The sequence below is a fragment of the Miniopterus schreibersii genome (genome assembly GCF_964146895.1).
Source record: "Miniopterus schreibersii genome assembly, chromosome: 9".
NCBI classification, from domain to species: domain Eukaryota; kingdom Metazoa; phylum Chordata; class Mammalia; order Chiroptera; family Miniopteridae; genus Miniopterus; species Miniopterus schreibersii.
In genome coordinates, this window is record NC_138118.1 from 55,000,185 (window position 1) to 55,027,718 (window position 27,534).

The window sequence follows — 27,534 nt, forward strand, 5'->3', positions numbered from 1 at the left end:
GATCCCATACTCCAACATCATCAAGAAGAATCAAACATCATTGGATCATCTTTGGGCAGTCCTGTTTCAGAAGATTCAAAGGATGTTGAAGATTTGGTAAACTGTCATTAGGTAATTCAGGCAAAGAAGCCACACTGTTAATTACAACATCCCCAAAGAAATAGGAAGAACTCCCAAGAGGCTTAACTTACCATTCCTACAGCTTTTAAATAGCTACAGTGCTTAAGCCACTACAGTGTTGCTGCTATGACTTTTTACCTCCTTTAAATATATCACCTGACGTCTAGTCTTAGGGAAGTGTAGTTGAGTGGATTATGGGGGGATCTTAACTACATAGATCCCTGTGATAAGTGCCATCTGTTAGCCGGGAATTTCATTCACTTCAGCCTCTGAGAAAAGTTTAAAGTCACCAAAGCTTAACTACTCTGTTTTAGAAGAGGTAATACTCATCTCTGAAGAGCAGATATGAGTCTCTATTCAGTCTCAAGTAGGCCTGTTTATATTTCAGAGAAATCACATCAACATGGTCTGGAGTTTACCAGTGACTTTCTTCAAAAAGATTATCATTAGATTGAGACTTGACCAGCATACAAGGACACAGACTTAGGAGGTGTGGCAGTTATCTTTGGTTTACGGACTGCTGGCAGTGGGAGCTGATTCAGCTGGGTAGAGAGGAAAGCATTAAGAGTTAAAAAAAAAAATTCACTACAGTTTTTTTTTATTACTTTTAAAGGGACTTTGGGTGAAAGTAGTATCAAAACTCAAAAGTTTTCACTCCTTCAGAACCCACTGTCGTCAGTTTACAAAATTAGCACTTTGAAGTAAAATTAAATGGGAAGGAAGTAAAGTTCCCTGTCCTATACCATGACCGTTTCTTACATGTTTTGTGATATAAATTACCCAGAAATTGAGGGTATCAGTTTGCTGTTCACTTAGTGCATTAGCTGGTGAGGGTGTAATAAAATTTCTCCCTCTCGGGCAATTTTAAAAAACAAAATTTGCTTCTGCAATGAAAGGAAACAAATCAAGAGTCATTCCTGTACTAGAAAAGGTTAAACCAAAATTAGCCTCTTAAAGCTTTAATGCATATGACTCCTATAGAAAAGTCAAAAAAAGAAAAAAAAAAAACCTTGTATAAATTATTTTATTTATTATTGTAATTAGATCTTCACAATCAAATTGTCTTTTCACCGTCTGTTTTGTTAATGTGAAATTTAATTGTAGTTATAAGCAAGAGTTGGTTGCTTAGGGAACAATAATTGTATATTCAGTTTAACAGAAATAAAAGAATATTTGTCTTAAAATGCAAGATTGTTTGTTACATAGCCTTTCACCATGCAATTACATTATAAAAATTTTTAATTTCAAAAGTGAAAATTACTTGTGCTGTTTGAGCTTCAAGGGTTGGAATGTTTAAGTGCAACATCAGCTCCTTAAAGAAAAAAGCAAAGTGATTGATGATATGTCTCCCCTGCAAGAGGGAATTTAGCTTTACAATTAACATGAAAATCATGTATTGGACTTGTGCAGGAGATTCTTCAGCATACCTTATCCAGCTTTTATTCACAGTCCTAAGTATAGCTTTGAAGAGACCTGGTATTTTCTGCTTGGCAGCCTCACTTTCCCACATCATGGAAGTACAGGTTCGCACATATACATAACATGATGATAGAAAATAAGATATAGTAAATTAGATTTCTAAATTTCGGTTCTAAGTCTCCTTGTCGATACCAGTAGATCTAAAAGAAGAATTAAATAAAAATTTAATTAATAGCCATTGGTTCAAGTATTTAAAATACAATTCTTTCCCCCTGTATGAGACAGTCTTTATATTAATCTGCATTCCTGAGAATTAATGCAGCCTGAATTTAATTCTTATTTATAATTCACGTAGTACCACTGAGTTTCCACATCCAAGATCATACTATTCCTGCTTGCTCAGTTAACTTTGTTCTATGTTCAAACCAATAACATCCACCAATCATTTGGCAAGCCATCTAAAAATATGTACCTTCTGGACATATTTTAAGTACAGGGTGGGCAAAAGTAAGCTTACAGTTGTGAGCATGTGAAACACAGTTTATTATATTTATTCTTGTATATATATTTTCCATACAAACTACTCTAAACCTACTTTTGCTCACCCCTGTATATTTGAGTAAATGATAAAATTCCTTTAGTTACTGGAAGGGATGACTTTTTAATTCATCTAACATTCAGATTGCCAATAAAACAGTGGGTTTACATATGCATGCATTTGGTTTAAACTAAATCACTGTCAGTCACTTCTGGCTCTAGGCTGGGGGTGGGAGGAGAGCATCTCTGGTAGCTTTGTCTAAAAATTCCTAAAGTGGGATGCTCAGTTCTTCCCTCATGTCATGGAGTATAGCAGAATCAGTTAGAATCCCATCCTGTTTAATCTTAAGTAAGTACACTGCTATTACGATTCAAGCCCTATGTAAATCAAAACAACTGCTTTTAAGGGTTTTACTGTTTTGATTCTGTCTCTCATCAAAGGAAATTAAACAAGAGCCAACTAATGAATGACTGAACACTTGGCAAATACCCAACTAAGATCTACCACCATCTTTGTTTCTTCACCTAAAAGAAAAGCTTCTTTGTAGTGAAACTGAACATTGTTGTGATAAGGATACAACTGCAGCTTTAGGTTACCCTGGAGAATTACTTTCATTTGGGAAGATAAGCGCAGAAATTAAAACAGACTAATTTTGTAATTATTAGAAATCCAGAGTGCTAGTGGTGCTGTATCTCTTTCTGTAGGAGCAGTAATGACATTTCCCAAAGCGTGTTGGGCCCTCTATGTAGTTCTTGAAAGAAGATGAATTAAAGTAAATTACAACAAATCTTTGGCTTCCTAAGTCTTTTAAACTATTCCTTTCCTTCCATTTTTTAGCCACAACTTTGGGATTTAAGAGGAAAAAAAACTCAGATTAAAAAGAAAACCCTGCAATTAATATTGAGAATTCTGACAGCCTCAGGGGGTTGGGGTAGGGGGCTTGTAATTAGAGATACCCTTTCATATAGACCCAGGGCTGGATATCTGTCCTAGGTAGGCACCGCAACCTTCAACCCTCGAGGATATTCAGTTTCAGTTCTAAACAGTACTCACAAGTATGCAGGCAGTAATACTACTCATAGAGATGCAGACAGCAAAAAATATATTCAATGGTTTTGGAGGTGGTTGAGGGAAAACAAAAGCACTGATCAGCGTTACCTGCATGAAGAGAAATTATGTCAGGCCTTAGGAGTAATTCCAAGACTTGGTTACACTGGAATTACTGCTAAGGCAAAGTAATACTACAAAATGCTTCACACTGTAAAATATTTACTACCAGATTTGCCTTATGGAATGTTAATGTAATATTTAATAAAATATTTGTAAAAATGCTTGTTACTTCCTTTAGTACTTCCTCTTTCTAACCCTTCCGTCCTTTATGAAAAGAGACAAAATATAGAGCAATAAAACTAGCTAACTTCAAAATAATCTTCATTAATAAAGATTAAAAAGCATTTCAGCCTCATTCCCAGGATTAATAATCACACTGGGAAAAGTTCTAACCTTTTCGTTATTTTGAGTACTCCAACAAAAAAATATAACCAGAACTGTTTTTAACATCATGAAAAATACTGAAAAAAATTTCTAAGGTCCTACGGAGTTCTGTTTCTACCACAGATACAGCAATATACCCATTCTTTTTTACTAAGTCATGGAAACAAACTTCCATAAAATTTTCTTATATTTAATGAAAATGTGCCACAGAAATGTCATTCTCAGACTAAGAAATAGAGCTTTGTTTTTTATTATGATAGCACCAACCTATATTACACAGGATGAAAAATTACTATATGCTGACCAAATCTTTTTAAACCAAAGTACAGTCAAACCTTGGTTCTTAAAAATCTTCCATCTTAAACAATTTGCTCCTCAACACAACAACCCTTTCATGCTGATACCTGTATGATCAGTCACGAGTCTCTCAGGCGACAAAGGAGAGAATGGGTAAGTATGAGTCAGTTTACTGCTAAAACTCACACTGTTAACATCTCAGGAAATTGTGCTGCGAATATTGTTGTGGTTTTTTACTTTTGTTGCTGCTTACTAAGTTTTCATTTTTTACTATACATTTTCTTTTTGTTAAGTTTTCATACACATTTCATATCCATTTTGTTTTTAAAGTGTTTACAGATTAAACAGAACATTAGACATGTCCTATATATAAGGAAGGTTAAAACGGAATCATTTGGGGATCTGGAATGGATTAATTCAATTTACATTATTTCTAATGGGGGGGAAAATTCGGTTTTCTAACAGCCTTTCGGAACAAACTAAGTTTGAGAACTGAGGTTCCACTATGATAAATATGCTTTAAGGAACAAAATAAACTTACAGTATTAGCAGAAAAAATGGGGAGTTGTAGGTTATGTACAGAAGGGAGTTGCTGATAGCCACTGACATGTTACTAGGCAAACAAACGTGGCAAACTCAGAAAACTTATGTGACTTGTACTATTTCACATATTCAACTGGGGATGAAGGTAGAAATCAATTTAGCTACTCCAGTTATCAATCGCAATTCTAAGTGGTAATAAAATTGAAAGGCTTAATGTAACTATGACCGGAATACTTCACATACTGATATACTGGCCCCTTGTATTTTTTTTGAAGAGTTAATTGAACCACAAAATTTTCAAAACTTTGGCTAGGATCCTGGGTGAGACACAAAATAAAGATACTTACTAGAATCAATAAGGATGTTAAGATGCCAACAACTAAATTGATGATTCGATCCTGAAAGAGAAGAGAGTTTTTGAGCCATATGGTAGATCCATAGGGTTTCAGAAAAGTATAATGCTAGTAGGCACTGCATGATTAGAATGAAGAAACAAAGATCCTGCCCTTCCCTTTACACACACAATTGCCAGAAAGGCAAAACGTACTCAGCCACCAAAGTGGAAAAGGAAGGGTACTTTGGGAAGACACGGATGTCAATGTAAGAAATATTCAATCCAGTAGAGAACTGTTGTTTATTTGAGCCAAATTGATGATAATGGCCGGGAAGCAAAATCTCAACAGACTGAGAAAATGCTCCAGGGAATGGCAGTTTTGCACCTTATTTTATACAGTACAATCAAAAGAGGAGACATGGGTTACATGAAATCCATTGGTGACACATTAGGGAGGCGGGAGAAAGCAAAGCAGGGAAACCTCAGGGACTGGATAAAAAGTAAAATGATAGACACTTCTTTTACATAGGTGGGAACAGGATAGTTAACAGTTCACAGCAAAGGGGATTTGTGGTCTCCACAAAGCAGTGCCTGTGCTTTCAGTGGTGCCTGTCCAGAAAAAGGAAATTACTTTGACATTCCAAAGCTACGTTATCGTTATCATAGATGCAAAGAGACAACAGACAGGCTTTAGTTAAGGTGAAAATTGACCTTTGTCAGGGAAGATTTTTTTTAGCCTAGGACATGACTACCCACCATCAACTGCTCTTAGTTTAAAAGTTTTAATTTTAGACCATCCTTTGCGGTTATTTTAGGACTCGAGTTTGAAAGGCCACCACCCAGACCTCCCCTGAGCTTGTCAGGTTTAATACATGACCCCTTTTCATCCAAAGGGACAATTAATGAGGTTTCTTGACTGGACGGCATTTTTTACACGAGTCTTTTGAAGATTAAGAGGGATTGAGTGGGGAAGGGAGACATACAAAAAAATCCATGAACACTAGGAGCAGAAGCAAAGAGACAGGAGCACTGAGTTTGGACCTATTTGTGATACAGCGTAGGTGTCCTTATCTAATGTAATTGAAAAGTAGATGCTATTGCTACAGAGATCACAGAATGCCAAGGCTGGGACGAATCTCAGACCATCTTGTGATTTTCCAACTTATTAAATAGTGAAAAATGTTCAATACATAAATGAAAGTAGAATCATTTGATTGACTGAGGAGCTTCTTTGTCATTCCTGTCCCCCCCAACAAACCACAATGGTTTGAAAAGATTGACCTAATCCAATCCTAATTTTACAGGTTAAGGAAAACTAGGCCCCGTGAGTGTGGTTAAATATTGCCTAAAGTCACACAGCAAATTAGAAGCAATTTCGAAACGGGATTCCTAAGTCAGGGTCAATGGTTAGATTTAGCTTCAGTTATGGGGACTAAAAAGTTAAAGTAATACTTTATATACATATGTTACTAATATTCATTGTATATATCATATATGTATTAGGTTGATAGAAATTATCTGCAGAGCTTACAGAATAAGGTCATAAGGGTTTCAGACCTGATTTGCAAACACTACTGTAAGGCCAATAAATACCACACAGTCTTATTTCTGAAAAGTCAGAGCTGAGTAATGAATCAGTATTTTTTTTTAATTTTTCATAGACAATTTATGATCCTTTTTACTTTATATATTTTTTTTTATTGATTTCAGAGAGGAAAGGAAAGGGAGAGAGATAAAAACATCAATGATGAGACAGTAATTGATCCACTGCGTCCCGCACGCCCCCTACTGAGGATCTGGGGATGAGCCCGCAACCCAGGCATGTGCCCTGACCAGGAATCCAACCCTGATCTCCTGGTTCATGGGGTCAATGCTCAACCACTAGAGCCACATGGGCTGCATCAGTAGTCTTACAGATTGTTTTGGTAAAGTTTTAGCAGAGAACGGCAGGCTATGGAATAAACAAAAGCTCAGAGATGGGAAGGGTACAGGAACAAGCATAGAGCAGCAACAACACTCATTTCCAAACTGCATTTTTTAAAGATAAGAATCCAAAGTTAAGAGGCAGGCAGAGCTGGGAAATTTCTGCCTGCCAAGTATTATATAGGGTGTGCCTGATCTAACCAAGGACAAGCCACTCTCTCCAGACCAAGGCTACTGCAATTAAAATGTTACAGGGGCAAAGGAAACCAAACACCAGCCACACCCTTACTAAACTAGGAGGAATCAGACCAAATCTTATCACTGCCTCAGCTAGAGGAGCCTACAGAGCACACAGTAGTCGGAAATTATGACCATTTTTAGAGAAGAAGAGACCCAGGGGCAAATCGCTGATCACTATTCCCACACAACACAAATTTTAAATGTGTGTGTGTTTAACATAGATGTGAATATAGACAATATATTACCACTGATTTTGCCTTGTGAAAAAGGTTCAACTAAACTCTTATGGTCTATTCTGGGAAGTCAATATCTGCTCCCATCTCTTTATAAGTTCCAGGAATTTGCAAAAGTTTACAAAAGTCTGCATACTTCCCAACAGCCCTCTTACCGATAAAAAGAAGCCATTGAAGATGTTCGGGTAAGAGGTAGCCAAGAAGAATCACTGCTCTCCAAACTGCAAGCTGCCAACCAGGATCAAACCAGAGGTGGGGTGGATAATAATGGTGAAGGGATAGTAACTATGCCAAAAGTTTTGGCATGTCTTCTAAAAATCCTGGGATGAAACGGTATTATGATGGTAAAATAGGCTCGGGGATATTGAAAACTTGCCCAAGTTCTCAATACCAATAAGCAATGGAGACAGGATTCAATGCTGATTCCAAAATTTATACTCAATGGAGAGCACCGTAGAATACTATTGCTGGTCTGGACCAAGATACCAAGCAGCAGGTGACACTTCAAAAAGCCTATTAGCAACGTACTACAGTGAAGTGCTAGCTTCCAGGAACCAAGACTTCCTCATAAGTGACTTTTTTTCAGACTGTTGGACTTAATCCGTGTAAGCCTAACTGGTTTTAATCACTCATGAAACTTTAATGACTACTACCCTGCTTGCCTTCTAGACAGTCCACCAAATGGAACTCCAAGACATCTGCATGAATACCGGTTATTTTATAATGCGCTTTCTCTGGGACTCCCAAGATGGGATGAACTATTTGGGAAATGGCAAGAGGGTTTCTCACAGGGTTTTCTTTCTCCAAGCCAAGGCATGGACTTAGACCTTCTGCTATCAAAGTAACTATGAATCCAGGCCAAAGGAACAGCAGTTAACTTTGGAAGACCTCCCACTCTTTGGCTCTTCCTTCTAAATGCTTGCTAAGCAAAGTGCAATCTGTGAGCCAGCAACACTGGCCTCAGCTGAGAGCCTATGAGAAATGCCGAATACTGGGCCTCATTCCAGATCTACTGAATCAGAATCTGCATTTTAACAAGATCCTCAGGTGACTTGTATGCACATTTTAAATGTTTTTTAAATGTTTTTATTTTTTTATTTTTTTTATTTTTTTTAGAGAGAAAGGAGGGAGAGGGAGAAACACCTGCTCTAAAGTTTGGATTCTAAACTAAATCATCATGAATACTGATTAAATTCAAATCATAGGTTAGAGAACCTTCCCTGACCCAGAGATTTTTTTTCAGGGCTTTAGAATCCCCCAGCTGCCAGTCTCCAAAGATAAAAGAATAGAGAACAATTAAATAGCCAGTTAATTAGCATTTCAGGAGAGTTTTAGAACTAATAGGCTCCAAATCAGAAATAGGGTACTTGGGAGACAGGCTACCGAATTTAATCTTTGGTGTTTATGGAGTGAACTGAAATTCAGATTATTTCCACTTGTATAGTTAGTCCCTGTTAACTCAGTTATCTTAAATTCTCACAGAAACTAGCGCTGTCTCCTCCCCAGTCTTATTATTACCCATTTCCATCTACCAAAACTATTTCCCCCTTCCAGAGCCTTAAACTTTACACTGCTGCTTATTTTCACTTCCCAAGGGAGCTTGCTTGACAGGATCAAAATCAGCCTTGATCCTTACTTGCACAGAGGACGGGACAAGGAATCAGGATGTCCCTCCCAAAGACAAATACTTGACAACAGGTTGGGAGACAGTCTTAACCCATATACATGCATATATGAGCGCATGAACATAAAAATATACATGTAGAGTTTTGAGAAGGATTCTGATATATTACCTCATAAGTTATTCATTTAAACATCTCAATTATATCTCAATAAAAGAAAACATCACCTACTATATATTCCAGATGCAAATAAGTACAAGGAATAAAACCATCTCTACCTTCCAGAAGTTTACACTATCCAGAGCGCAAGAAGGCACTTAGGAGAAAGGAAGCGAGGTTCCTTGTGCTGTCAGGGAGAAAATAGAAGAGAAAGTCAAACCTGAAGGAGGAGCAGGAGTCACATCTTTATCTTCCTTTGAAATGGAGGGAAAAATGGACATACATACAAATGGCTTGTTCCTGGGATGGGAGAAGGTAACCCTGTAAAGTAAGAACACCCTATCCCCATTTACCAGTGGGTAACCAGGTTCAATGAGATGGGTGATGGTAAAGTCTGCCATCCAATGGTAACCCTGTGAAGTAAGAACACCCTATCCCCATTTACTAATGGGTAACCAGGTTCAATGAGATGGGTGATGGTAGTCCTCTATCCAATGCTTTATGCAAAATGCAAGCCTAATGAGCAGTTCAAAGGTCTAAGAATCCTTACACCAATTCAAACAGTCCCTGAAATTAGAGTTCAGAGACCAAGGTTTTCATCTGAGTTCTGCCACTGGCTAGCTTTGTAACTTTAAAAGGATCCCTTAACCCATTTGGGTCTGTCAAATCAAATGATAATTGGTCCCTTCCTGCTCTGATTTATGGCTCTGGATCACCACCACTTGGGTCAGAATAGAAGGCCAACTCCCCCCAGCAATCAAAAAGCAGAGGAGCCCCCAATCTTGCTTGATCAGCCATTAGCCATCATCTTGCCACAAGACAACCCCAAACTGATTTCAAATGCTCAGGTGTTTAGCAATGGCTTTGGGAGGAAATTGGCAATAACATCCCAAATAACCAAAAGCTGGCACTTGTGCTCAGCAACCTGGAAACATCCTGGTTCTAGACTGTTTGAAATGCTACGAAGAATATGTTTGACCTATTTCCACAGCAATTTCTGTTTTGCCTACTTCCAAATGGATTTAAGGACTTGTGCTACTACAGTAAAACCCTAACCCATTTAAGCAATAATAAAAAGAACAAGAAATAATTTCTAAAGGGGATTTTGGAATGGAAAGAAGGGTTTACAGGGAAAATTTTCACTAAAGAAAACTTTTCTGCTTTAAGTTCAAATGTTAGTACCAAGACTCCTGGCAGTTAAGTGGGAAGTAGAGGGAGTTTACAAGTTCTCACTAACAAAAGTAAGTGGGCTGGGTCACAAGAGGCAAACTTCCCCTGGATCTAAGCAGTTTGTTGCCTGGGTCTATGCAAGTACAGGGACAGAAAATGCAGCTCCTTCATACACAATCATTTCTTATACTGACCCACAGGAAAGCTGAAAGCATGTTCCCAAAAGAGTGAGATGTGGGGTGGGAGGTGGGGTGGCTGCTGTGCCACACTCCCAGTTTGACTGCTCATCCTTCAGAGTTCAATTCAATTCAAACATCACTTCTATGATAAATCCTTTCTGAACACCATCCTTGGACCCCTCCCTTCAGGATGTGAGATGTTCCTGTCTCAGGGCTCCAGAATCACATCGCACACTTTACACTTCTTGCGCCAAAATAAAATGTATTCCCTGTCTCTTCATTAAGGACTGGCAGCTCATTAAGGGTGGAGAAGACAGCCAGCTGTTTCCTTCCCAGAGACTGGCACACTATTGGCGCTCGCTCTGTGAAGGCTGCTGAAATGAGAGAATCATAAACAGAAGTGGCCAACAGCATTTCCCTTACAGCGCCTCTCACCAATACAGACTACTCTCATCACTCACCTGGGATCTGGCTTGTAAGAATTCTCACCTTCCGGGCAGGTCAGAATAGCGTGTGGCCTTGCTGCTCCATGAGGGACACCCAACAGCACAGAGACTAGAGCCTGGCCTACCACCCAAAGGGTCATGTTGTTGCCAGCCATGAAGGCGCAACACCGTAACAGAGGCTCCAGCACTGACTTCATGGAAATATCCACAGTAAAGCAGCCTGAGTCCAAGCCCAGTTATACATGTTCTGCGAGAGCAGGACCAAGCATGGGTTTCAGAGGCATGCAGCAACTCCTGCCGAGGAGCTGTCCTTCACTCCCAGGGAGAAGCAGAGCAAAACAGAGAAAGCTCTTTGCAGAAAAGAAAAACCTTGTCTGGACACCACCATGAAGACATTCCCTTCAACACTCTGGAGAGAAGGTGGGGGCAGGGGTTAACAATGAGAATTCCTCGCCCAGCCGGAGTGGCTCAGTTGGTTGAGTGTTATACGTGCACTAAAAGGTTGCTGGTTTGATTCCTGGTCAGAGCACATACCTGGGTTGCTTTTGGAAGTCAACCAACAGATCAATGTTTCTCTCTCTCCCTCCCTCTCTCTAAGCATGTCCTCGGGTGAGGATTAGGGGAAAAAAACACAAAACAATGAGAATTCCATTTCTGGTGTTACTTCTTTCTCTGTGACTCCATAAAAATCTATTCAGACATCACAGGTAGCCCTAGACCTACATCCCTCCCTAGGTGTTCTCAGTTCTACAGGGTCAATCTTTACACCTCACACCTGCAAGTCTTGTCAGCCACCCCCACCCCCAGCCTGGAAGCCTGTCCCATGTGAGGACACTGCTTGGACTACACAGAGTTCTCCCACAGCCTGAATGTCCCTTGCTGCTGTCTGTGAACATTCTCCCCCGCAACCCACGTCTCATCCCACACTCACTGGGCCAGGAGTGGGGGGCAAGGCATTCCCTGCGCCCCAGGCCAGATTGACAGGGCAATTTCATTAACAGACTCTGCTATGGTCTGAATGTTTATGTCCCCTGACACTCCCAATTCATATGTTAAAATCCTAAAGCTTAATGTGACAGTATTAGGAGGGAGATGCTTAGGTCATGAGGGTGGAGGCCTCATAAGTGGGACTAGTGCCCTTATTGTTTTTTTTTTTTAAAAAGGCTCCAGAGAGCTTCCTACCCCTTCTGCCATATGAGGATACAAACAGAAGTCTCCAACCAGGGAGAGGGCCCTCACCCAACCATGCTGGCACCAACTCTCACACTTCCAGCATCCAGAACCATGAGAGAGAAATATTTGTTGTTTATAAATCAGCCAGTCTGTGGTATTTTGTTGGAGCAGCTGGAATGGAATAAGACATCGTGTTTCGGAAAAGTATGTCCCCAGGCACTATCATGCCAACTTCTTCCCTTCTTCTCAGTTATCACCATTATTTCAGCACCTGCTTTGCCAAATCCCTCATCCTCCAACCCTCTCCTCTACTGCCGTGAATCCGGTCTTCACATCCACCCCCAAACTCTGACCTGAGGGAATCCCTACAATTTCTGACCATGAAATCAGTAGTTTCAGCAGCACACGGAACACTTCCTGGTGGATATATGTTCATCTGCTCGTGATACTTTGAAAACCCAGCTGACTCACGCTCAATTCCCAACTGCTTCTGTGCTCAGGCGCTAAGCCTTGCTATGAGCCTTTAAACTGTCCAAACTTAACTGCCAGTTTACTCATCGGTCTCCTCTTCTGCACTATAAGGTCTTTGAGGCTAAGGGCCATATCTGCCTTGTTCACTGTTGGGTCTGGGCCACTGCACATGGCTGTATGGCTAAAGTCCAGCCCAATGCTGCACTCCCCACACTCTGCACCCCGGCATGGGCCTGCATCCACCCAGAGGCAGAAGCACCTTTTTCTAATCCAAAGCCAGGCCATGTGACTGAGAGCTGCCACCACCCAGAGTGGAGATAAGGTCCTTTTGATTGTACGAAGGTGTCACCGTATTGGTGGGGAGAGGCACTGGTCATCTCCCTCATAGTGCCCAGCATAGATTAGATGCTCAAATATTAATTAGCTGAAAGAACAAACTAACTGGGTTACCTTAAATTCATGTTTTCAGCTAGGCTTTCACTGTATTTCCATGGCCTTTTATTTTGGATTGACTGTTTCTGTCTCCAGAAAAAGGTTAAAAGCTCCACCTCAACTCAGGTTCCTGATCCCACTCTTGAAGACTGTACGCCAGCAGAAATTCCTACACACACAAAAATGCCACCAAAAAGGGGAAAACTCCTCTCCCATTCTCACTCCTCCTGGCTTGAAGAGGCCCAGAGGCGACAGCTTCTCTGCCAATCCTGCTCCCCTTCCCTGGCTCAGTTAATCATATCCATCCTCATCTCTATGTCCAATTTCTCCCTCGTGGAGTTTTTATGGCCCCCCAAAAATCTCATCTCCCTCCAACATTCGAAGTGCCTTCCATCCATCTGCTTCCAACTTTGATGTTAAGCATTCATTCTCTACTCTTTTGCAAACGCTAAGTGTTAGGAAGTTAGGAAGAAAATAAAACAGTGTAAAAGAAGAGTAACCAGGATGGAGACTAGTTTTAGTCAAAGGGATCCCTGCGAGGATGTGACATTTGAGCAGGGGACTTTATAAGAAAAAGAAATGAGACATGCAAGGATCTGGGAGAAGGGTATTGCAAACAAGCCAGTACAGCAAGTGCAAAGGCCCTGAGGGAGAAGTGAGCTTGGGAATTAGGAGGAAAAGAAGGCCAGGATGACTGCAGCTTAATAAGGGGAAAGAGAACAAAGATTTGTTTAATGACTTCCTATCTTCCCTGCAGTACATATATGCTCCATGAGGGAAGATATACTATCCAGCACATAGCACATTTCCTGGGATGCAGTATGCACATGATTAATAATTGAATAAAAAATATATACATGCACTATCAACAACCTACAGCCTCCAGAAGAAAATCATACTCCTTAGCACAGCATTCAAGGCTCTCCACCCAGCCCCACCTTTCCTCTGACAGTGCCTCCCAAGTTCAAGAGTCCAGTCACGGTGGAACAATTACATTCCCTTGACACTTCCTGTGCTTTCCTGCTCCTACTCCTTGACACAAGCTGGACCTCCTGCTTGGGATTCCCCGTCACCTCCTTTTGTTAAAAGTCTCACCTCCCTACTTCTAGGTCTAAGATTCAAAAGCCCTCTAATCTGATGTCCCCAGGAAAATTATTCCCTTCCTCATGCTCCCTGGCACTTTGGTCATCCTTTTATTAAAGGGCTCATCCCTTTTATTTATTTTTTTATAAAACTTTTTTTTTTTTTTTTTTAATATATCTTTATTGATTTCAGAGAGAGGAAAGGAGAGGGAGAGAGAGAGAGATAGAAACATCAATGATGAGTCATTAATCGAGCCCGCAACCCGGGCATGTGCCCTGACAGGGAATCAAACCCCGATCGTCTGGATCCTAGGTTGATGCTCAACCGCTGAGCCACGCCCAGCAGTCTCATCCCTTTTAAATTCTGTACCTATTATCCCTAGCCCACGCATTCTTCCGGTCATTGAAGACAGTGGCTGTCTTCTCCTATGAGGGTGAGAGAAGAAAAGCAACCTATTCAGCATAAAGGGCACGACCTTCCCACCATTGTTAACCTGGAGGGAGTGATTCAGACCCTTGAGCCACATCCAACAATTCTGCATCCAAACTTCTGCGTTTCCCGATCAAACTTAAGGGTTCCGACACCATAAATAAAAGGCCAATTCTCAGAAATGATTTTCCTTTTCTTCATCCAAATCACAGTGGAAAACTTGTCAGGGAAGCACTGGAAATGGCTGGGTCAAACGCCTAAGGAGCAGCCCTCTGGGAACAAGCCTACTGAGAGGATGTGAACTTCGGGAGAAGGTTTGGGCCCAGCTGAAGCAAGAAACCTCAGGCCTTGTCAGTGGGTTTAACCTGGGTCCCCCAGAGGTACCTGGCTCTGACTCAGCAGGAGATTCCCCTCACGCTGGCACCAGGGACAACCCTGGGGACATTATCTACTGAGTGGGGAGTGAGGAGACACCTTTTCTCTGGTCAAAGGTTTTACTGTTCTGAGACTTGCCAGGGAAATACCAGACTGAGCGGTGCCAGAGGATGCGTGAGAAAGGATTTATGAGAATGCAGACACACCCACACCTGACAATCTCCTGCTCTAAACTCTCTCAATTCACGACGTCCTCCACTGCTACGTGTAGCCCTGAACACCAACTTTTCCTGCATTTCTCTCTGGACAAAATCAGTGCATAGACATTTTTTTTTAAATATCAATTTATTAATTGATTTTTTTTAATCCTCACCTGAGGATATTTTTTTCCATTGATTTTCAGAGAGTGGAAGGGGGAGGAGGGGAGAGAGAAACATGGGTAATTGAGACACATTGTTTGCCTCCCGCACATGCCCTGACCAGGGACCAGGGATCAAATCTGCAACCCAGGTACATGCACCTGATTGGGAATCGAACCCATGACCCCTCGGTGTGCAGGCCAATGCTCTAATCACTGAACACATCAGCCAGGGCGGCACAGACATTTTTAAATGTTTCCCTTATATCACAGATTCATAATGCAAAGTATCTTTCCATTGTGAATGCTTTTGTATACTCATTCTGCCAGATTCTCTTTCTCAGATACATGCACTTGAAATAATATTCTTTTCACTGAAGCACCACTTACGGAAATCAGATCACAGTAAAAATAGAAAACAAACCTATTCTACATGTTTAAGAGGCAAATGATCCCTAGAGTTGCTACCCATAGGAAGTGCATAATTTTTATGTGCCAGCCTTCAGAATTAGAGATATATAGATACACACACACACACACACACATATATATATATTTTTTAAATATGTCTTTATTGATTTCAGAGAGAGGAAGGGAGAGGGAGAGAGATAGAAACATCAATGATGAAAGAGTCATTGATCGGCTGCCTGCTGCATGCCCCCCACTGGGGATCGAGTCCACAACCCAGGCATGTGCCCTGATGGGGAACTGAACTGTGATCTCCTGTATCATAGGTTGATGCTCAACCGCTGAGCCACCCTGGCCAGGTGAGAGGTATATTTTAAAGGACTGTGAGGTTAGGAGCATGGCAGACCTGACTTCGAGTTACTCTCCTACCATATGCCTGCCTGTGGACTTGCAGAATTAGGCCTAAATTCCCATATTTGTACAATGGTTGAATATGCAGGGTTGCTGTAAGGATTCGGAGATACTACATATAAAGTGCCTAGAATAGAGTAACTGATGGTAATAGGACTGGTAAATAGTTGCTAATATTGTACTGTTATTTCTACCATGTTTACTGGGCATGTTACCAATGAGAGATGAGGCTCCTCAGAGATGAATGGAAACTGAGTGGGCCCTATACCCTGGCCCCAATTTCTAAGGCAGCACCAATTTCAAATACATTCGATCATTCCCACAGGAACATGTCCCTATGCCAGTTCAGAAAAGATGGTCACTATACCTATGCATGGCCCATGGAGTGACCCTAGGGAAAAAATGACTCAATTCAGTAGACCCAGCCTATTACCACAGACCTGAAAAACCCCATCTACGGAAAAGAAAACTCAGCTGACGATCCACTTATGAAAGGCCAGGCCTCAGTTTAAGTGTTTTTATACAATACTTTATTGCGTTTACTACTGGCTTTTTTGCTGAAGCTCAGCAGGGAGAGGGGAGAGTGAGGACTTTAACTGCAGGAGAGCCTGAAGCATCACTTCTGGTTTTGTTATCAGCATACCAGGTTTCTGAGCACCAGCCCCCACCTATTACTGTTGGTTCAGGATCTCCCAAGAATGCAGATAACTTTCTGGTAAACTTAAGTGTACATAAAATCAAGAACTAGGCAAGATATTGTGCCTAGTACTATAGAGAAATGAGGCAACAGCCTCCTGCCCTCAAGGAGCTTATACTCTGGTCCAGAGACAACCTATATAAACCCCTCACAGCACAAGGAGCAAGTGCTGGGCCTTTGGCCACCAGGCTCGTAGGAGGAAATATGGCTACAGGCTGGGCTGTAAGGAATGTTCTAAGGTGGGAAAGTAGACTAAGCAGAATCCAGATGTTTGGAGAAGGCAGGGTGCTACAGAAAGGAGAACATTTACTGAGAGCAGGGAGGCAGCTAAGGAAATGGTCTGTGAAAAGGTGCCCACCTGGATTAGGCTTCCAGGGAGCCTGGGTGAGATCAGAGGATGTCAGCCCTCCTTGTGCACCAGCATCCTGTCAGGAGCTTTCTAAAAATAAGATGCCTGAGCCCAATCCCCAGAGATTCCCAGTCCTCTGGTCTGGGAGTGGGGAGAGAACATTTATTAGAGCAGAAAAGAAAAAAGTCATGGCACATATCTGCCTGAACTGTTTCCCCAGCACAAGAAACCGCAGCTAAAGTGGTTTGGCAGGCTGGGTGAGAGGCAGAGAGACAGCTGATCTGGTCCCTTGGGTGACTAGCTCTCCTTTGAGGATTACCCAGAAACCCTGTCAATGGAAAGAAGCTAGAAACTCACACACGTGGGAGGATGGCCTTTGGGGCCCTGGGCAAGGAAAGGGATAGGCAGCAGGCAGACAACAATCTGAACCACAGCTTTGTTCTTAATAAAGCAGCAACCTCCATACCCCCCACCCCACCCAAAAGGCAAGAAGCAGCACTCTAATCTTACACCATTATTTTCAGGAGCCAAATGCCCCAACTTTGAATTGCTTGAATTCGACTACAGGTCAGGAAGAGACCTTGTTTTATACCTTTTCTTTTTAACAGGAAGAGGAGGGGAGGGTGCAGGAAAAATACTTTAGTACATGGAACTTTTGCCTTGAGACCAAAGATCTGAGACTTGGGGCCCACTGCCTTGTCTCCTACACAGAGGTCCCTCCACCAATATTACCTGAGTTCAGTGATGTGTCTTCCTCCAAAGTCACTCACTATTCTTATTTCACATCCAAGTAGGAATAAAGGGATGAAAACTGTTACCACCCTTCTTAAAGGATGAATCACTTACTTGGTGATGAGTGAAAATCAATAGGCTGGTCTGGAAATAGGTTTACACTACCTCCCACCAAGTGTGGCTGGCATTCCTCCTTCTCCCAACTGCACTAGCTATGAGATACAGGTTTGCTTTCTCCCCCAGAGAGAACCATCCTCTCCCTCCACTCCTAGGTTCACCAGTCTAGACTGGCTGAAACTGATTTCTGATGACTGGGTAGTCACCTAGCAATTCAAGAAATCAAGCCAGCCTCACAAGCCCCCAGGATAACTTAATATCCATCCATTACATAGACAGAAAGATGACTCCATCTTTGTGTGTTATCCTAAAGCCAACTTGTAAAGGTAGCCCTGGGCAAGATGGGGAACTATCTCCAAGTTTTAGTTCACACTAGGGGAGGGGAGAGAGGAGCAGGGGATGGAGATTCCTTGAGTAACATTTCCCAAAGAATGTTTTGTAGAAACTTGTCTCATGAATGCTCCTGGGGGAGGGGGGGAAGGTAAGAACTGGGCTGGGTATCGTGCCAGTGCTAAAAAACTTTGCCAACAAAACAGTACAAAAAGCACTACTTTCCTACCCTCTCCAATTAGAGTCCCAATGAAAAGTAGCATGTTAAAGGCTCTGAGAAGTCCCACAGTAAAGAAAAAGAACATGACTATGGAACCACCGTAACTAATAATTCACTTGCTTTACAACTGCACTGACCAATGTAATATACTCTAGCTACATGTGGTTACTGAGCACCTGAAATGTGGCCAGTCTAAACTGAGACAGGCTGTAAGTGAAAAATACACAGTGGAGTTCAAAGGTTTATGATGAAAAAACTGTAAAAATATCTCCACTTTTTAGATTTATATAATTAAAAGACTGTATCTTGATTATATATTAAAATGACGATATTTTGGATGTATGGAGTCAAAATTAATTTTGTCTGTTTATACATTTTAATATGGCTACTAGGACATTTAAAATCAGGTATGTGGCTCACATATTTCCACTGGATAGTGCTTCTTTAGAAAATGCTAGGCTACAGCACAGGCTTAAAAACCTCAGGTATCCTGTATTATCGTGGCATTTGTGCCACATTTCTTTGTCTACTGAAAGAGAGGCAGTATATCCCAGAACTTGGGATAAAAACAGATGAAAAAAGCATCTGGACATTCTGACCAGGATGTATAAGATAGTCCATCTAGCATGTAATCCCAAAGGTATCCAGGAATGAGGGAGATATTTCTTAGAAAAACTGAACATCTTTCCTTTTTTGCCTATTATGCCTTAGATATTTATGTAATGATAGAGAACTGTCTTTTTTTTTTTTTTTTAAATATATCTTTATTGATTTCAGAGAGGGGAAAAGAGAGGGGGAGAGAGAGAGAGGGAGAAACATCAATGATGAGAGAGTCACTGATCGAGCCTGCAACCTGGGCATGTGCCCTGACTGGGGATCGAACCCCGATCACCTGGATCCCAGGTTGACACTCAACCGCTGAGCCACGCCCGGTCGGGCGAGAACTGTCTCCTTTTGCCACTGGTTCCATGGCTCTATCTGTAAAGTTATTCCTAAATATCATGCTAAAGAGTGAATCAGGTTAGAGTTCAGTGACTGGAATCATTCTGCACAGTGAGTACAGAGGAAGACAGAAGTTCCCGCAGGGACTGGCCAGGAGGGTGCTGCTCAAGGCCCACTGGGTCATATATTTATAATTCTATAGTAGATTCTACTCTCTTTCACTCACTCCATGACTTTGGGTTACCACTTCACCTACTTTCTGTGAAAGGGCAATAGGTATGTGCATGTCTACAGTGCTTTCAGAGGTATGTAGCAAAAGTTACATAATTTACTATCCTAGTCAACTCATGAAAGGGAGTTAGTAAGCCTTACTAGAAAACTTGGTATGGGGCTGAACAAACAACCTGCTTTGTGGTTCAGTTTCCTTAGTTCTAAAAGGAATAACAGTGCCCGTTTTACAAAGGAAATAGAGATCAAATGAAAGCTGAATGTGTACCATGTTGCTGGCACTAGGCAAACAGTTTCCCTCCAGACTTGACTCTGTGGGCTTCAATCATCTTTGCCTTAAAGTTAGGGACTGGACCTAAAGGTCTAGTCCTTTCTAGATTTAAAACTGAGGAATAAGTCAGCCAGTGTGGCTCAAGCGGTTGAGTGTCAGCCCATGAACCAAGAGGTCACCATGTGGATTCCTGGTCAGGCCACATGCCAGGGTTGCAGGCTGGGTCCCCCGTAGGGTGCGTGTAGGAAGCAACCCAAAGATGTTTCTCTCTCACAATGTTTCTCTCTCTTTATCCCTCCCTCTTTCTAAAATCAATAAAAACTTTTTTTTAAAGTATAAACCCAGACAATAGTGTGGAGAAGGTCGGGGGGGGGGGGGGCGAGTATGGATGCAGGGTAGAGGGGATCAATGGGGGGAAAAAGGGGGACATCTGTAATACTTTCAACAATAAAGAGAAATTTTTTAAAAAGTATAAAATTGAGGAATTAAGCAGTACAAACTGGTAGTTGCAGAACAGCCACAGAGATGTAGATTACAACATAGGGATTATACAGTCAATAATATCAAGAAAAACAGGTGGGGGACCAGGTGGGTACTTGAAGCAGCAGGGGACCAACTCTGAAAAGTATGTTATTTTTTAACCACTTTTGCGGTACATCTGGAACTAATACACAATAATATCGACTGTAAACTGTAATTGAAAATAAATTTTTAAATAATTGAGAAGCTATACTTATGGTCAGTTGTTATAAGGTAAATATAAGAGCTCAGAAGATTGGTCACACTATGACAAGAAGTGGATTTTCCCCTTTCTGGATTTTTCTCCTCAGTAATAGTTCACTAATATAAGGTGTCCACTGTAAAGTGGTTGTCGTGTCTTGGTTTCCTGGCATCTAAGAGAGAGCAAGCTGGGAACATCTGAATGCAAATGCCAGTGAAGGGATTCTCAGGGTCCCCAGGAATTCACCCTGTTCTGGCACTGAATGTCCTCCATGGGAATGGCCACTATAATGTGTCCTGTCCTTTCATTATTGAGGCCCCATTCCTGTGCCTCACTCACTTCAGGTCCTCAAATAAAATCATTTGCTGTCTTTAAAGATGGATTCCTATCCTTCTTCAGGTCTGTCACCTCAGCTTATAAGAAACATGATGTCTTCTCCACCCTCAGACTAGAGGTCTCTCTCCTTTCTCTGTTCTGTACAATTTCTCTTATATCCAATCATTCTGTCAGCCCCACAGAGGGAGATCAAGGGAGCTCTGAGGAGCTGAATCTACTGTTAAAATGCCTAAAGCTGCCTAAGTAGTGTCAGGGCTATATACTCTTGGACTAAAAAAGTATGCAATAAACAGAGACATATTTGGAATAGCAAAGTTTCTGGATGGGTTTCAAATGGATCAAAGGCAATAGGAAACTTATAGTCATTGACTATCTAGGCCCAAGCAAGTCAGAAAACATCAATATTTCTAAGTGTCTATATAAATCAACAAGTCCATTACAAGGTCCTCTACCTCAGTACTCAGGGGCTATGGAGCTAAGTGAGGTCAGTATCTGCACCCCTCAAAACCCCAATCTGTGTGCCAATTGAACCTCCTAGTTCTCAAAACAGCTGGGCAGCCAGATGCCCTGGGTCGGATCCCTTCAAGCAACAAGCTGCCTCCACTCTCCAGGCCCCAAACCTCTTCTAGTCAAACCCCAGTTTAGAGGCATTCATATCCAAACGCCTAAGACAACCAGAGACTGAATGGAGAAGCTATCCTAGGGTCTTCCCCAAGCTTCCCAAATAAAAGTGACCAGTTTCTCCTGACTCCAACATGCCCAGCCAATGCCCCTTCATAGCACAGATTGAACGGTACCACATTTGTTTACATATTTCCTCCACCTAGCTGGGTTCCTTGGACCCCCAGGGTCTATCACATAATGTTCAATAATGTGAGCAGAAATAGAAACATCTACTGGACTAGGGCCATACTTCTCAAACCTGGTGCACTGCAGGCTGGGATAATGCAAAGCCACAAGGTAAACAGGATTCATCTTCCTAGAGTTCAAGCTTAAAACATTTTCTTATTAAGACACTTTAAGAGAAAGCAAAATCCACATGAAGTTTTTAAAAAATAAAGTAGTAGTCTTGTAGCAGGCCGGTAGCTTCCAAGTTCAGGGCTCTGCCCCAGACTGTGGGGTGTACAAGTTCCCTACCCTTTCTACAGGTCCGTGCCAAAGCTGGGAAAGCCGAGCAGCTCTGGACTTACATGCGCCCTACTTTTGGAGAGACTAAAAACAATTTGTCAGGGGTCAAAGACCACCCATGCCACTTTCTGGGTGAAAAAACAACAAAAACAGGCTAATCTTGCCCAAATGGCTCAGAAGAATAACGCTGCTGGCAGGAAAAGGAGCTCTCTTCAATTACTGGCCCAGGACATCACATGACTAGGCTTTTAAGAAAACATACTTTTTAAAAGCCTAAAATAACGTACCGTAGCTTGTTTGGATCTAGACCCTTACTCATTTCCTGGAATGGCCGCCAACAAGAAACTCTCACTTCTCGCCTCTGCTTTTCTTTGCTTGGCTGCCCCGGCAGTAAACCGTTAATGGCTCCAGCCTCTCGTGTCTCCATCAACAGTAATCAGAAGCACCTCGCGGCTCGTTCCGACGGAAGCCTCAGAAGCCTCTCGAAGGTGAGCCCTCGAGCGGGCGGCAAACACCCGCCCCCGGCCCGGGTGAGGGGCGTCCGCCCTCGGCCGAAGGGCGCCTAACAGCCCAGAACTTTCTGAACTTTCCTCCCCCTGCCGGCCCTCAAGGCTCCGGGCCAGCCCCGTCCCAAAGGAGCCGCCGAGTGGTCGGCAAACATCTTGAGAGGGAAGCGGGGTGGAAGAACCAGCTCTTTCTTCCTACAAGTACCTTCAGGGGCAGCGCAAGGTACCCGCCAGGACTGCGGGCGGGAGGGCAGACAAACAGGCAGGCAGGCAGACACACAGACACCCCCCACCCCCACCCCCCGAGGCCTGGAGTCCCGGTCGGCGCTCACCTTGGCCGACGTCTCCCCGAACAGAGGTCTGTTGTCCAGACCACTGGTGCCGTAGGTCCTGGCAGAAAAGTCCTCCATGTTGGGGTCTCTTCACTCTCCCCAAAGTCACTCAAAACCAAGCCAGCATTCCCTCCCGAAGGCTCAGGTCCGGGCTCCCCGCGCCGCCTGGTCACCGGGCACACATCGCCGAGCCCGGGCGTCCGGGAAGTCCCGGGGGTGGGCCTCAGACGCGGGGGGCCAGGCCGCTCCGCCCCAGCCCCGCTCGCCTCCTCATCTCGAGCAGCTGCCGAAGGAAGTGAAAGGAAACACCTTTGGCCGACTCCGCGCGGGACGCCCCCGCCCGGGCAGCCCCACTTCCCCAAATCTCAGCGCGCGGCCGCCCGCGCCGCGGCTCGCGGAGCCCATCGGCTTCCCCGCCGCCCGGCCGCACGTGACTCCCGCCCGGCCCCCGCCCGGCGGGCGCGCGGACCTTCGGGCTCAGGGGGAAAGTTCTCACGGGAGAATTCAGTACAAGCCCCTCGCCAAGCCCTCGGCACCTCCTCGCCGCCACCGCCTCCCGCAGCTCCCCAGCGGCGGGAGAAGTGAAGTTAGTTGCCCGAGCAGAGCCCAGAGCTCCGCGGACCCCTCCCGCAGGGCTGCGGGGGCGGGCCCAGCAACTTGGACCCCCGCATTTGTTGCATTACCGGCGCCCGGCCGGCCTTCCCCTGCTCTCCTCCAGCGCCCTGCGGGCGCGGCGGCCGGAGCGGAGCGGAGCGGGCGGACCGGAGAATCCCGCCTCAGCCCTGCACAGATTGGCGGCCCTTCCGGGAAACCCCGCTCCCGCTCCCGGTCCCGCGCCGCCCGCAGGCCAAACCTCGGCGCCCCGGCCGGCCGCACGCTGAGGGGTCCTGGCGACGCGGCGGCCCGCGGGTCTCGGGGCCGCACGGCGCTGGGATTCGAGGCTCGGGGGCGGGGGCCAGAGAGAGACCCTCGGGGCTGGCGGAGGGCGGGCGCCGGCCCAGGCGCTGCGCTAGGGGCTCCCTGGGATCCGCCGCCGGGACCGCGGCCGCTGTCGCAAACCGCCTCGGCCCGCCCAGGTCACGTCACGGCCGCGGCCGCCAATCCCACGTGCCGCGGCGACGCACTGGCTGCGGGGCTTTATTTCTAGAGGTGCCGGTTTATTCCCGGCGGCGGCCGGGGTCTCCGGCTGCGCGTTCCGTGGCCTCTCGGTCATTAGCGCCTGAAAAGGCCGCGGGGGCAAAGAACATTTCTGAAGATAGCTTTGCTTTTGGCAAAAAGCGGCTCAAAAACAACCAGCCTGCTTGAACCACCCCAGGTTTTGCACAGTAGGACGGAGCGGGGTCATTGGTAAATTTGGTTGAGGGTATGGATGTCTTTTTTGCCTGTGATAGGGATCCTGTGTCGTTTACAGAAACGGTCGGGAGGTACTGAGTGCTAGGTACTTTTGTCCGCTCAGCCTGCTAGTGCTGGTGCTGACTAAGCATGTCTGCAGCGACGGACAACGCTTGTCTGTCCGCCTCCCTCCGCTTCTTAGAGCACAGAGGACCGGAGGTGGACAGGCCGCGTGGGCACCTCTGCATTTGGGGTTATTTATAAAGTATACAAAACAAGCACAGCCAGGCTAGCTTCCCTGGACACCAGCTTCTGGAGTGAGGAGAGCTCTAACAGCGTCTGTGTACAGGGAGAGCCAGGCTGGCACGTGTAGCTGCATAACACTGAAGAGGCCAAGCAAAGATTCCAGGCGGTTCCTTAACAGCTTAGGACCAGGCTTTGGACAAGGGATGGGCTAAGAACCACAGAGTTATAGATTTGGAATTTGCAACACTGAGTACAATCAGGTATTGTGCATATCTGATCTACCAGTTATGTGTTTTATAAATTCTCTCTTTGTTCAGGACTTTTGGTTGTAACGGGAAGTTTGACCCAGAATCGTTCACCCAGTTCTATTATAAAGTTGATTGGCCCAACAAATAACTTTTTTTTAACTCATCTTCAGCCACATTCATTCAACAAATACTTTTGAGAACAAACATAAGACAGGCAACCACCAGACAGGATAATACAGTGATCAAGAGACAGGCAAGATCATAGTATTGAGGCTGGAGTGGAAGGTAGACACCTGATTAAAGTCTAGAGGAAGGAGCAGGTACAACGCCTAAGAGCACAAACTTTGAAGTTGGTCATATATGTCCTCAAACTTCAATGCCACAAGCTATGTGATCTTGGGTAAGTTATCTAATCTTGAGCTCCTTCTTATGTAAAAAGGGAAGACTGATAACAATAAATGAAACTGGAATATCTAACTTCAACTGGATATATATGTATTCCCCCCAAAATGTATACACACTTTAACAGCTGATAGTTCAATTTTGAAAATGAAGTGTATTTTAATAAACACTGCATTTATAATTATTATTTTTGGGGTCACCCTATATATAATACACACCACATATAATAGAGAATATTGACACCTGGAAAATAAGTATCCAAATGGTGGTGGTTATAAATGGTGATGAATGCTAAGATCTGGACACTATGGGATGCTGTAGGTATATATGGGAGGGCACCCACAGCTTCAGGTGGCAGGGGAAGCTTTCTGGGGAGCCTTCTAAATCAAGACACACACACCCAAAAAAAATGAGTGTGATTTAGCCAAAGTAAGGAGGCTGGCCAGAGAGCTTAGATGTTTGTGTAGGGTATATTTGAGGAGAAAGGTTGTGTCAGGGATAATGACCCTCTCATTCTAGAGCTGCTTAGTCTCTTGTCTCATATCAATTTTGTGCCTCTGCTCCATTTTCCCTAAGAACCGATTTCATCATAATTACTGCTCCCCAAATGTTCAATTTACATAAGACTTTACCTTGTTGTTGGTGCTAAACAGGGAAAATGGATCTTAAAGCTCCACTGCCCACCACTGCTTTGGAGGTTCCCTCTCTACTTTTTAGCTCAGATTTACACGAGAATTTTGATTGTCTGAGTCCAGATTATGAATTGGTTTCTACTTTGTGTCAGGTCTCCCCCCCCCAACCAACCAACAGATGGGACCAGATAGAACATATCTCTGAGTCTAAGGTCCACCCCTTTCAGCAGAGCAGGGTAGAGGACTTTTAAATAGAGAACAAAGGTTGTGTGGAAGTCAATAATGGGGTTACCCGGGGTCTTGCCACTCAAAGTGTGGCTCCCAGACCACCAAATCAGCATCGCCTGGTAACTTGTTAGAAGTGCAGAGCTTCAGTCCTCCCCTCAGATCTACTGAATCATGATCTGCATTTTAATAAAATCCCCAAGGGATTTGTATGCACTTTGAAGTTTAAAAAGCACTTCTTTCACACATCTCTATTTTTACAAATTGGGTCACAGGCCATATAGATGACACACCCAAATACCATAGCTCATTTTTAGTTTTTTATTATGTTTCAGCCACTCATTTCAGTGCAACATTCTGGGCTTTGTCATCATCCAGAATTGCACCATGTTGGAAATATGTCCAGAGAGACTATTTGGTATGCCTTGTCCTCCAACCCTTCCAATTCACTCACTCTCTCACTCTTATTGGTCCTTTGGCAACTTCAATGTCTCTGATCCTTTGGTGTCTTGGCTTTCTCCCCACGGGTCTACTTCCCTATTTTCACTTTCGTCCAACTTAGATTCTGTGTTCTATCACTGCAGTTGCTTTTTTTATAATATCCTGTTCCCTTGTTTCATTTATTTTATCACACTTATGCAGAAACTCCCGAGATATTAATCTGTTTGCCTTCTCAACACCTGTGACCAGGTGTCTAGTGCAGCTGGAGGGGGGAAAAAATCATTCATGCTCCTGATTAGAGTAATTTTAAATTCAGGGCAGCCAACCTCAACTGTGCCTTAAAATCAGCTGGAAATCCTGTGTTGCCTGGGCAACAAACACTTCCTTACCCTCAGCAGGTCACCAACTCCACAGGAAAGAAACCAAAGCCATCAGGTGGGAATTCCCTCACCTCCCCAGAAACCTACACATTCACCTATATCCACCCTCATTCATTTCTCCTTCCCTCCAATTAGAATGGGAGAGATGTCTGTCCATCTCTCATGTTTTACATCCCATTGCATCCCACAATCACAGGAGTCTCACTATTATGATTATATTTTTCCTATAAAAAGCATTTAAATATGCTCAGTCCCAACCATGTGTGTTTTTTTAAAGTAAAAACTTTGCCTTAAGCTTATGTCTCCCTCTGGCTCCCACACTCTTTTTCTCCATGTCCTCTGTGGAACTCTTGGTTGTCTATATAGACGTCTTTCTCCTCCCCTTCTTCCTCGAAAGCAGAGCCTACATCCTAATATAAAGGGGGTGGGGGGAAATGCCAGGTGTTCACTTGCCAAAACTCCCTTGTAGCTGGGGAAGGGGTATGTGAATGTTAAAGCCAAGGAGTCCTTAGGGAATATGTCAGGAAGGTTTCCTTCCTAACAACGAGAGAGGCACATGAGGAGAGCTATCCCTCTGGATGTTGTCATATGAGGATGGAATATTTGGAGATGCTTTTATCATCTTATGACCACAAAGGGTAGCCAAGAGTATCCCCAGAGAAGCCAACCTGTGAACCCCCCCACCTCTGGACTGCTGCTTACTATATATATAGTGTGTGTGTTGAATGGGAGGGTCTCTATTGTGTAAGTCACTTTTATTTGGGTTTTCCCATGCTTACAGCTGAAAAGACATTAATACTTTTTTAAAGCCAAAATTTCCATTAAAAGGTCCATATAGATTGAGTCCACTTTCATACCTCCC

At 43.6% G+C, this 27,534-nt stretch overlaps 2 protein-coding genes across 10 annotated transcripts in view; one reads left to right on the top strand and one right to left on the bottom strand.

Moving 5' to 3' along the window:
* The window catches only part of DMTF1 (cyclin D binding myb like transcription factor 1), a gene marked incomplete at its 3' end in the record, with an annotated part of 40,850 nt that extends 39,742 nt beyond the window's left edge, over positions 1-1,108 (top strand). For 2 of the 4 annotated variants that reach the window (XM_081147601.1, XM_081147598.1), the window contains one exon: positions 2-1,108. In XM_081147601.1, the coding sequence (XP_081003727.1) occupies positions 2-111 (110 nt within the window). The remainder of the gene's footprint in view (position 1) is intronic. The other 2 variants (XM_081147599.1, XM_081147593.1) reach the window with 2 other exon arrangements.
* On the bottom strand, positions 94-23,845 carry TMEM243 (transmembrane protein 243). 6 transcript variants are annotated; one of them, XR_013999573.1, is made up of 6 exons: positions 23,620-23,845; positions 22,767-23,049; positions 4,759-4,809; positions 3,131-3,235; positions 1,548-1,739; positions 143-1,432 (listed from the first exon to the last, which is right to left on the bottom strand). XR_013999573.1 is itself a non-coding variant. In XM_081147603.1 (5 exons), exons 2-5 carry the CDS (start codon positions 22,842-22,844, stop codon positions 1,617-1,619), a joined length of 357 nt encoding a protein of 118 aa, XP_081003729.1. In that variant the 5' UTR covers positions 22,845-23,049; positions 23,620-23,845; the 3' UTR covers positions 94-1,616. The 6 variants fall into 6 exon arrangements, 4 of the variants coding, with proteins under 4 accessions (XP_081003729.1, XP_081003730.1, XP_081003731.1 ...); XM_081147603.1 differs by having other exon boundaries at positions 94-1,739; XM_081147604.1 differs by lacking the exon at positions 23,620-23,845 and adding an exon at positions 23,450-23,547 and having other exon boundaries at positions 94-1,739.
* Positions 23,846-27,534: the final 3,689 nt, after the last annotated feature.

Excerpts from the sequence above, each read along its gene's own strand:
- TMEM243 (XM_081147603.1), bottom strand. The coding sequence starts at position 22,844 with ATGGAGGACTTTTCTGCCAGGACCTACGGCACCAGTGGTCTGGACAAC. Across the intron at positions 4,810-22,766 it reads TCGGGGAGACGTCGGCCAAG|GATCGAATCATCAATTTAGT; the intron begins GTGAGCGCCGAC and ends CTTCTCTTTCAG. Across the intron at positions 3,236-4,758 it reads TAACATCCTTATTGATTCTA|GTAACGCTGATCAGTGCTTT; the intron begins GTAAGTATCTTT and ends CTCTTCATGCAG.